The following is a 12,350-nucleotide window of genomic DNA, read 5'->3' as shown; positions in this document are numbered from 1 at the left end:
ATAAAAGCATATGCAATTGATACAACCCTTAGTCTATAAATAAAATATAAAATAATATCAAATATAATATAATATAAATAAAAATATTGAATATTAATTAATATAATGTATATATATAAAATATATAATAATATATAATATAATATACTGTATAATATATATTATAATATATTTAATATATAATAATATAATATATATAAAATAATATATATAATAATAATAATACCGCATTGACGGCATCAGCCAAACTCTCCCGCTCATATTTTTTCCTTTTGTTATTAATTCCGGAGGACATAGTTCCAAATAAAATATTTTTTTCTCGTTTCTACCTCCGATAGTAGCACTTCCAATTCACTTTCTGTAAAGTTTCGTTTTTTGGCGCTTGCTTTAGCCATTTTCTTACTGCTTTCTTTTGCCAAAGTGGACTCATTACCATATTTAAATTGATTTAATTAAGGGAGGAGACTGGGTGGGGCGTTGTGCTCATGCATGTGCGCTCAATTTTACGTTAATTGGTATGTACAAAGAGAATATGCGTGGGATCCTTCGTACGCAGCTCCCCCTCACACTGTCTCTCTCCAGACAACTGCACCAGACCATCACGAACAGCCAGAGAGGAATCTGAGAAGATCTGATGTTTAATTGAAATATTGCAAGTTTAAAAATATGGTTTACATTTATAATACATTTTACATAATAATAAATTAATTCAGAAAAAAAATTACAAGAACATTTTCTTTCAGTTTGAAATGACACTATTCATTAATTAAATACTTAAAAAAAATTTTTAATAATATTAAATACTATTTTTAAACTTTTTAAAATCTTTCAGCAGCACAATATCAGTGAATCTTCCAGTAATTTGGACTCACTAAAGCAGACGACTCCAACATCTCGTCTATGAGAACATTCAGCTCGACTCCATGAAGAGACGGAACATTCTGAGAGTTTTGTTTCATTCCCGTCACAAACACATCAGCCCAGATTTCACCACTTCCCTCTCCAAACCAGTCTGATCCCACAACAGACACAGCAATCCCACAATTCAGCTGTCTACAGAGGATACTGGCAGCTCTCATATCCCAGCATGCATCACACACTGTGCCCCATTTACTGAAGTACTGACGCTCAACTCGACCAGAACAGACGTCAGGACCATTGACCAGTCTGAGGTCAGTGTAACCTGCACAAAGAACAGAGAGTTTAGTTAAACAGTTAAAAACCTGCAAAAGAAATGGTTAAAACATTTTTTTTGAAAGGCTCCATTACCAGAACATAACTCACTCTCACGGGTACAGTTGTATTCGAGAGAAGATGATGTTGGACAAAAAAAGAAATATAAGACTCGTCTCCTCTGCACTGAATCTCTTGTGTCCACATCTGAGCGTCTCCTTTGCCAAAAGCATCTTCTCCCAGCACCTGTACAGGAGCCCCACAGTCCAGCTCTCTACACACAACCTCTGCATCCTGCTGGTCAAAGGCAGCGTCACACACTGACATCCATGACCGATCATGAGGCACTTCTACTCTGCCAGAACAGAGAGATCCCCCAACCAGCCTGACTCCTTGAATAAAAAAAAGGGACAATTTAATAATATTTGCTTTGCTTCTTGACCTAAAACTAACCAATTTATTCTGACCAGTTATTTATTTATTTATTTATTTATTTATTTTTTAATTGTCAGCAGTTTATTTCATGCATAAAATTCACACAAGCTTCTTTCATTTCACGAATTTGCAATTACAAATAATTATCTAGAGTAAAAGAGTATGGCCCGGTTTCACAGACAGGGCTTAGACTAAGCCAGGATTAGACCATAGATCAATTAGGACATTTAAGTAATTTTTAAAAACATGCTTAGAAAAAAACATTACCGATGTGCATCTTAAAACTAAAAAGGCACTGATATATTTTTAAGATCAGTCAGTGCAAGTTTATTTCAGTGGAAACAGCTCAGACTTACATTTTAGTCTAGGACTAGTCTTAAGCCCTGTCTGTGAAACCAGGGGTATGAGTATTTGACGACTGGTGTGCTGTCCGGGGGAGAGCTCTGAATGTGGCCCGAACCCAGAGTACAAAACGAATCTCTGATTATGACATCACAACTCTGAGCACATTAACATATGCAAATGACCTCTGTTTTGATTGACTGGGTGGTCGTAAGTCTTAAGGAAGTTGTGTTTTTTTCCCCTATTGTCATGTACTGTATATATCCAAAGGAAACGGCTACTTAAACAAGAAAAAATGTGGGGCGAGATTTGATTTTGTCCATCAGGAATTGATTAAATCGTTGTGGTTTGCAACTGCTGTGATCTCATGTGAGTGACAGGTTGTCCCGACCTCAGGGCAAAAAAAATCTTTAGAGAAGAGATGTCGCCGCAATAGGGAGAGGAAGGTAGAAATGGTCTTAATACTTAAAAACATTATGAGAAGGTAGAAAACACCAAAACAATTATATGCGGACAAAAGCTCCTCACAGTCTGTCTGACATTTCTCCTTCTCAAATTTGTGCATGCAAACCCTCCATCCCTGCACAATAAATTAACTGTATCATCTGACCGGTAATGGCATTGCATAGCAATGAGAGCGCTGCAGACAGTGAACCTAAACAAGTCCTCGTATCACTGCGATCTTTCTTTACACGGCAGGCGAAACGCTCTGTGCGCCTCTTATCTAGGGGAAACACAGGAAAAGCAAACAGATTGCTTCCGGACTGGTGATGAATTACAGACCCCCAAAAAGATTTGAATAGAAATTAAATATGACCCGAATGTGGTTACTAATGTTGCCCAATTGCTCTGAGCAGAAAAAAACTGAAACACAAAGCAAACGACATCACCCCCCCCCCCTCCCTACATATGCAGCATATCATTAAGATAATGTAGGTTGAGTGATGTACTACAAGTGATATGTATAAAATGATAAAGTGTCAGTTCTCCCTCAGGACGTTACTTGTATATGAGAATTTAGATGCTTACTTTGTTCTTTTGAATTTTGAATCAAACACTCAGTGTCTTTTTACACAACAAAGCCATCCATATCAGCAACAAAATCAATATCTCTCTGAATGCATGCAACATTCTCTCCACGGTTATGTCCTAAAGAAAATACTGAGGGTCTCTAATGGGAAACGCATTAATGTAGACCGCCTGGCTCAGCGCTGGAGGGGTGCAGGTGTGAGAAATACAGCAGAGGCCCCTTTAAAACCATAACATTTCCGTCCCGACTCATTTGCTTTTCTTTTCACGACGTGAGAGGATATAAAAACATCTCCTCGAATTATGGACTTAAAAATGACGTGACTTTTGAAGCAGCGGTAATTACCTAGAAATACAATTGAGCTTAAGAGCGTGGAATATTTGGCTCAATAGACCAAAGGCGATGAAGGACTTAGCCGCCACGCTCTGTGACACGTCCTAATGAATCTCTATTGCACTCATAAAGCAGCTGGGCCTGTAGATGTGACATTTAAGTTCGTTTAAAAAATCCATCCAGGAAGGCAAAATTAGGGGCTTTCAATACGATGCAGGTAGCATTGACAGTTTATGCATGAATAATATCAAGCACAGTGAAGTATTAGCACACGTAAAGCTGATATAAAAAAAGAAAAAAAGCACAGACTTCATGAAAAACAAAGAAATCTCTAAAATATGAATAAATAGGCTACATGCAGATTGTACATGATTTTCTTGCACATAAAAAACAAAACTACTTTACTGAAGAAATTAAGAACAATCTGAACCATTTTTTGTTTATTATATAGAAGCTGACAAAAACTAAAATCTCTTGCACAGACCTCTTTATGGGTTTAACATTTTTACTATTTACATCTTTATAATGCTATGCAAGCCATTATTTACAGCGGGATCCAAAAGTCTGGGACCTCTTTGAAAATCTGGGATTCATAATTGAATTCAAACCAGACAAATACAATTTTAGGATTTTGATGAATGTCAAACATGGTGGCATAAATTTAATGAGAAATACATAAGATTCTGCATTATTTGTAGGTGACTAATCACATTTGTGACATGGACCGTGACACTGACCCTAATTCATAATGAATAAAATGTACTAAACAAAAGAAAAAAAGAAGCATTTTCCTTGGTGGTCTTGGACTGTTTATCTTTGGTCCTGCCAGTAAAACAGCACAAAGATTAAGGAGGATCAATACGAGACACAATCAGCACTGTTTAACAGGGCTTGGGATTTGACTCAGTCGGCTTTCTCCCTCTCAACAGATGACAGGTAGCACACAATCCACAGGAACCATGATAACCCCATGATTAACCTGTCAACCAGGCTGCCCAATTATCACCGTAGGACACTGTGTTGATGGATCCCCTTTATATCCACACACACACACACACACACACACACACAGAAAGAGAGCTTAACCGATTATGACTGTCATTAATCTCTGCCTTGAGGAGAAGGCATCAATTTATTAGAGGATTTGTCAGTCAGATGCACTGACATTGAGAATGGAGGATTTATTTTTGTGTGTTCCCCTGATTCCAAACTGGCACAAGGCTGGTGAGGAAATGTTCGAAAGAGAGAACAAAAGAAAGAGGAAGACAAAGACAGGAGGCAGAGAGTGCTGAGAGCGGGAGCTGCCGAAAGATGATACACAATCGTCATCGATCACACAGACAGCAAACAGCTACGAATGTGTGTAATCTGTGGGGAACTAAGAGGGTTTGAATTTCCCCCTACTGTGGTGAGTTTTTATGCCCACCTATGTGTTTGTGGGAGAAGGCAGATGCCAGTGCAACATGACACCAGTACAGACAGCTCATAATCACCGGGCTAAAATCTGTGTGGTCACTCAGTCCGAGGTTTATTAAAGGGGGAGTACAATGGTGTTTCATGTATTCAGAGTTGTTTACAGTGTTAAAGAGATGGATTCTCATTCTTAACATGGCTAAAGTTTTAAAAAAATATTTTGTATGAATAACGGAGAATTTCTGTGGCGAAAATCTTACTTCCGGGTTGGTACAAGTTTCGGCTGATTTCGGCCGATAGTGGATTTAATGACGTAGACCAGAGTGGAACTCCTTATATGAGCATTTTTCCCGGAAAAACTCGCCCGCGCACACGTCGACCAGAGGAGGGCGAGGCCGCGCACATCAACAGGAAATCATCGGCAGCGCTGCATATAGTGTCTCCAAAGTGTGTTTTTGGATGTGAGGGAAAGCTTACCATCATGTTCAGCTTCCCAAAGAACCCAGCGTTAGGAACAGTGGATGCAGATTGTTTTTCCAGAGCAAAAGCGAATTGTGTAACGTAGACTCACGGTATTCCGGACACTTTGCACAGTAAAAAGTCCCGTAAGATATCAGTCCGCGGAAAGAGAAACCTGATTGGCTCGTCTGTCTCTGGGGACATGCCTTCCACACGTTTCCAAAGTTTGATTGACACATTTTGGACCAATCATTTTGGAGAAATCTTGAAAAAAACGCGGAGGAGGCAAAGAAGACACAGATATATATAGATGCCGTGACCTGGCAGTGTTTATTTATAGAATTTGCGGGAAAAGGTCAAGTGTCCGGAATACCGTGATGTCCGGAATACAGTGAGTCTACGTTAGACTGTTTGTTCCCTGCATTTCGAAGATGAATGTTTTATAAACAAAGCCCAGATCGACGGATTTGCAGATCGTCTAATGCTTAAGGATCGAGCAGTCACAATGATAAAGGTTCGCGGTCCGGTGAGTAAACTTCAAATGTCTCTGTGTGTTGTTGTTAGCTATCAGCGCTATCAGCTATTACCTTCGCCCACACGGCCCGCCTCCAGACGCTCGTTTTTTTCCGGAAAAACTCAGTACAGCCTATCTGTCTTTTATAAATATAATAAAACTAAAGACTTTTTGGAGATATGAAGGATGCAATACTACTCTATAGGTACTCAAGATTAACAGGAGATTGAGTGAAAATGAGCATTTCACCCCCCCTTTAACTATTATGAAGACAAAAACATGCAGAAATGGGAGTTTGCAAAAAAAACTAAAACTATAAATATGCACTACAATATAAATAAATTGAACAGAATACAACTTTTTAATCAGTGCTGGATGATCTGATTTAAACGGTCACTCGAGCCTGACCAATGAACCGCCCAGGAAGGGATTGTCTGACTCTGATCCAGTGAAAGTCACTGAACTATAGTGATGGTATAGTACAGACAAGGTGACTTTATTGTTGTTGTGAATTTAATGAATAAAACTTTAAACCAAAAGCTGATTTGGCATTATTTTAAGAACATGTGAGTGAGTGAGTGAGTGAGTGAGTGAGTGAGTGAGTGAGTATATCAGTCTGATTTGGGGACCAGAGCCGATAGACTTTCTAAGACCCACATATAAAGGCTGTGAACTGTGGGAACCTATAGGAAGACTGATTAGCCAACACATCCGAAATATTTTCTGGATTTTAACCAACAGCAACCATATTCTGATGTCTGTTGAACATTAACCTGGGTGGGAAGTTATGCCTCAACTCTAGAAGACCTCAGGATTGAGGTTTTCATCATGTGTGAACACTCCATAACTCAACAACCGCTCTGCAGAATCCTTTGATTCACACTTATGCTGGTACGACTTCTATGAGGGAACACAAGGGGGTTCTCGTTTCCAAAAGTTACCTCATAGTGGCAGTGATGGGAGCTGTCAGAGTCTGGAGTCCATTCTGCTAAATGACGCACAGTAGCAAACTAAGAGAGAATCTAAAGAAGCGAAATTTGTACTCCATCCATGTCTAAACAAAAATGTCCTTTTCTGCTAAAAGTCTCATTTCTTTGATGTTTCTGGGTACAAAAGGCCACATCCCGTGGCTGTATATCGACACCAACGCTAGTCAAGCTCAATAAAGGCGACATCCTCTTCATTACAACACTGGCTACCTTCTTTCAAGAAACTCGACCCTTAACTCTGCCTGTATGATTCCCCTCAGGGAGGCCGGTGTCATGGCCGGTACATGAGGAGTTTCACCCAGATTGTCGAATCAGACAGTGTTCAAATGAGCCGAGTTTGCTGACAGCTCCTCAGAGTTGGCCACAGAAGGATAACCAGTGCAAATCTGCAAGTAATCAAAGCACCAACCCCCAACACACAGCATAACATTACACAAACTCCCTTAGAGTTTGCATAAATCAATATTGTGGATCTGAACGTAAGACTTACATGTGTTCAACACTGGTGGAATAATGTGGCATATTAGGGCTTGAGGGGAGAATGCGGAGTGCTTTACAATGCAACCATTTCCACCGGCAACAAATCAAATCTTTCAGTCACTCGCTCTGAATCTCATTCACTCTGCCTCTGGCTCATTATAACCACTCAAAATGATTTTAAAATTGATTTTGGTACTTTTGATGAAGCCCATGCATCTGCCTCTCCTTCATAAAATATATCATCTCTGTGATGTACTTGTCTGGGTTGTGCGGTTAAACCGCTCTCTTCAGCCTCCAAACATCTCAAATTACCCTCTTTAAATCAGCCACTCTTCACTTCCTCTCTTATGTTGTGTCCCACTGCAGACAGAGCTGAATGACAGCAGTTCGGTTAAAAAGAGTCAAAGAAGTGCTAATTGTTCAGGTGGCAATGTGGGTATTTAGGTTTATAATGGGTTTAATACACCTTGAACCGAAAAAAAGAATGAAGACACTAACAGTCTGTGACAAAAGTCACAAAGCAATTTTAAAGCATTGATCTGTTATCAAGTCCAGAAGTCTAATATATGTATATAAAAAATATAAAAAATGTAATTTCTACAATGTTCTAATTAGTAAAATTATAAAGTGCATAGCGCAAGATTATAATAATTCCATGAGCATGTTTTTTGATGACTGAGACATGGATTGGAGAAATACATACTGTAAATTCATTATTTTGTCTTGAATTCTTTCCCAGGCCACCAATGGGCACATACCTACTTTTAAAACGAAAAAAAAGAGACAATTTCAGGAAACACTTTGTCCTGAAACCCCAAGAGCTTTAATAAAAATAACAGTCTGACATTTCAAAAGGCATGAGAGCATGTCTAGAACAGATGATTTGATAAAATAAATGGTCTGTTGCCAACTAATATCAAGGCCTGTAATAGCAAGGACTGACATCTTAAAGACTAGAGTAGCTCACTTACATATTTTGTTATATTTTTGTGGATAGCAATTGTGTGATTTTTACTTCATGATTTATGTCAAACCTATACGGGTAACAACACAGCTATCAATCATTGCGAGACATGTGAACGTGCACAAAAACCTCATTCACGCGATCGAAATGCAGCCATAAATTAATGGTTATTTAATTATTAATAATCTGTACATCTGTCAAGACCACACAGACGGCCATGTGTCAAAACTCAGACAGAGTGTGAGCTCTCTTGACACTATCTATCAATCACAATACTGGCACACTGATGCTACAAAGTAGCATTCATCTCCTTCTCAGCTTCTCAGAAATACGCAACATTGAACTGGTTAAGCATGCGTTCGTCACACAGCTGGAAGAGAGAGGGATGTTTTCTTTTTAAATTCCCCTTGAGGCCTATTATGCATTTCTAGGGTCACATATTTAAGGACTGTTACATATGCCCAAAAAATGAAGAATGAAGTGGCCAGCACTGTATGACTGGGTTGAATTAAAAACCTTATTTCTTATGCAAGTCTGTCGCTCAACTAAATGTCAGTTTAAATTTTTACAATGCAATACTGCTGGTGTCATACAGTACAAATAGTCAATTACAACCACAGTTACTGTATTAATCAAAGCAGCAGCTGCCCTACAAGAAGAATATGCCTCTAAAATCCCATACTGATCAAAAACTAGCTTCAATATTGAGGGAAACATGTCGTCAGCCATGGATATGGACACGGTTGAACCTGAGCTAATCAGTGAACGACATCCTCTGGAAATCTCTTCACTGATATAACTAGCATTCAAAACAAACAGAAAGATGTTATCTCTGCAAGGCAAGCCACGTGAAACTCATCCAGAGGGCAAAAACCATGTAAGCGAGGTCTTATTACTCACAGTCAGAGCCATGGAAAATGCTTTAGAAAAGAACAATTGGCACAAGATCACATAGCGACTCTCAAACATCGCTCTCAAGACATGTAAAAATAAATTCCCCCCAGTAGGATAACACTGGCTGACGTCCTCTGCCTTCAGTCAAGTTGCACATTTCATACCAAGAATGCTTGACTCGTTTTTTTTTATTGCTATTACCGTTGGCGCATGGAGTGCGGACAAGCCTCCGTACCATTCCAAGGAAAAACACTTGACGTGATTAAGAAAACAGAGACGGAGCGCGGTACCCAAGAGCTCTGGAAGCCCAAGACTTCAACCGCACTTCAACAGCTGGTGTATGACCACAGTCAGAGACAGAAAACAGTCCCAGGAGTCGAGTCTGGAATCACAGAAAACCAATCACCAGATTCTTTGATTATGTCTTGTGCACACAAACACATAAATCACAGCAACTTAAACCCCGGGTGAAGGACGCAGGACTGTTGACCTTTATGCGAGAAGGTCGATTTGATGAATGACTCTGCAGGGTCAGAGTACTGATTGGGTATCTGTGGTCTCTCAAGAGGAACAGAGAAGGATGTAGGCATGTGTGCCTCTCTTGGGTTTAAATTAACACTGGGTCTCATCTGAAAATTAAAGGTCACAGGCCAGGATTTAGCATTTACAAACACACTACTTGCATCGCCCCTGCAAACTACTGGTTCAAACTAAAATTCGAGCTTAAGTCACTGAGCAGATCAGCACGTGCTGAATATGTAGATGAAAATCTGTCCAGTTGAGAATCAATGCGTCGCATGTGATTGGCATTTTGGAGGTCAATTTGGGGTTTTGGGATTTGGAGGTCAATATGTTGACAATAGCCATATTTGGGAATTTATTTATGCACAAAATTGAAATGTCGCATAAAACATTTGCAAATACAGCATCATTCCCATCCCGTGTGGTCAAGAGAACAAAATCGTCACTTCCTGGGAAATTATCTGTAATAAAAATGGAAGTTGCTGCAATTGGGGAAGCATAAATCACTTGCGCCCCAGAGCGTGCAGATGAAACGCAATAAAAGCTGTCATGTTATCTTGTTATCTTTCATTTTGATGAGGACTTTGGCTCAGGCATTTCAGAATGACCAAATGAACATTTGAGATGCTGTGAAATGAAATTAGTCTGCTGGTTAGTCCAGTTATCCAATCACATCCTCTGAAGAGGCAAAGTCAAAGAGTTTTTTCTTGCGTATTGAGGGATTTATTCACTATTTACATATTTGTGTTTCCATTGTAGTTCATGCGCATGTCTTCTTATCAGATAAAAACAGTATGGCCTCAAATGAGCGCACAAGTTTTTGTGCACATTTTTTGAATTTATGCGTTTCCATCCAGCTTTTTTCAATGCGATAGCTCAAGATTCACATAAAAATAGGTGGATGGAAACAGCTAATGAGATATTGAAACAAATAAAAGAAAGTATAGAATCAACATTGATGTAGTCCCCATGTAGGTTCTTGAAATGATCTGTAAAGTCAAATTAAGTTCCACCTGGGAGTTTATCAATTAATCTTAACGGAATCAGAAACAGCTGGACATGTTTACACAAATTATCACTTCCCTGTGATAGTATCCCTGCTTTGGCTAGTATACTAAATGGGTCATTTCACTACAGTAAACCCACAGAAAGACGCCCAGGGTTTTGTCTGGCAAAGCATATTCTGGCAAAGCATATTCTGGCAAATAATTTCCCAAAAATAAGCATATGTATTGGTTAAAAAGACAATGACAGCAAGCCCACACAGTCAAATATAGAAGAGACTGACTAGTTGTCGAAAGAGCTCTCTCTCAAGGTTTTAGATCACTACACAGTCCTAACAGTACACATTTGGGATGTCTCCACATCTATTTCAGGTCTTCAACTAAACGAACTGATAGGTCTGTTTGATTAAGACAGAACATCTGCAGTGTTTGCAGCACTCTGGGGCAAGTTGTCACATTTTAACTGTACCTACATGTTTGTACAGCAGGCTACCTTTAACATTTTTGTTTAATGTTGATTAAAATGAATAAAATAAAAAAAACCTGAAAAATATTATTTATTGGCGTAAAAAGTGACAACTAGCCCCGGTTTCCAGAGGCGCGCGACAAGCATACTTCTAACGATACACAATAAGCACATTTCACACGACAAACAATAATAGCTGATATTTCACAATATGAAATATTTCCTAAATATATGTTAAGTACATCTAGTCTGAGTGGAACTATTTTTGTAAATAAATTTAGTAAGAGATACATTTAGTAGAAGTTAAATGTGCTGTTCTGACAAGCTACTCAATACAAACAGCGCAAACATACAGTTAGGTGACTTTATCTGTGCGGTCAAACGTATGAGTAAACGCACGTTTAACTAACCACACATGTCTCATTGTTGTCATTACTGTGACTAACTGTAAGGATGAAGTGATGGAGAAGGACTGTACCTGTCATCATAGCAGAAATCAGCGCTCAGTGTGTTCATATAAAGGAGCAGAGCCACAGCACTGCACACCAGCTCCACTATCATCTCAACGACACACAGGAGAAAAGAAAGTCCAGGAATGAATGACACTGATCAGTCCCTGTCTCTGTTTGCTGTTGTCCTCATTGTTTTGCTCCTGCTGCGAGATGGGAAGAGTTTCAAAAACAACCATCGCTCGTCTAACCCATTTTCAGATCAAGGCTTTGGATTCACCCCTCAAATTTTGTTCGTACTGTGTGATTTAGCTAATAAACGGAGAGGAATCGGTTGCTCTTCATCCAAGCCGTAGTGAAACATCCCGTTGCAGTTACACCCTCCTATCAAACACAGCACGCGTGTGATATTTGGAAACGCCGCGCATGCGCAGAAATCAAGCATCAGCATCAGTGCACTGAGAGCAAACTGATTTAGACCCTGAACATAATAAAATGCAACTGCCTTTGGTTTGCAGCATTTACATTTTTGTTATGAACAACTTTTAGATGCCACGGACCCCTAAATATATCATACTCGTAACTCGTGTGATATCTTTTATAAACATCAAAATTATACACTACATTTTTTATGTTAGCCTTAAAATCTGAAATTAGTTTCTATTAAGTTACTGTTACATCATTATATATTTTCCTACTCATGTATTTATTTAATTTTAACTATATTTTAATATTAATTAATTTCTTATTGATTAATAATTGAAAAAAAAATATATATATATATATTTATTTTTTTATCTAGACTTTTACACGGATCGCCATGTCGCTCTCTTACTGTCCCCTGGTTTTGAAAACAGTTTGAAACCCCTGTAATAAATCATAC

At 38.8% G+C, this 12,350-nt stretch overlaps 1 protein-coding gene across 2 annotated transcripts; it reads right to left on the bottom strand.

Annotated features, from left to right (window-relative positions):
• Positions 1–258: 258 nt before the first annotated feature.
• Positions 259–11,890, bottom strand: LOC311080732 (scavenger receptor cysteine-rich type 1 protein M130-like). Of its 2 annotated transcripts, none has more exons than XM_084110846.1 (3): positions 11,497–11,890; positions 1,270–1,565; positions 259–1,183 (listed from the first exon to the last, which is right to left on the bottom strand). In XM_084110846.1, exons 1-3 carry the CDS (start codon positions 11,504–11,506, stop codon positions 1,076–1,078), a joined length of 414 nt encoding a protein of 137 aa, XP_083966972.1. In that variant the 5' UTR covers positions 11,507–11,890; the 3' UTR covers positions 259–1,075. The 2 variants fall into 2 exon arrangements, with proteins under 2 accessions (XP_083966972.1, XP_083966973.1); XM_084110847.1 differs by having other exon boundaries at positions 1,285–1,565.
• Positions 11,891–12,350: the final 460 nt, after the last annotated feature.

The sequence above is a fragment of the Abramis brama genome, assembly GCF_963993115.1.
Source record: "Abramis brama genome assembly, chromosome: 4".
In the NCBI taxonomy this organism is placed as follows: Eukaryota; Metazoa; Chordata; class Actinopteri; order Cypriniformes; family Leuciscidae; genus Abramis; species Abramis brama.
The sequence above is the reverse complement of the archived record's forward strand: the minus strand, read 5'-3'. Positions and strand labels throughout refer to the sequence as shown.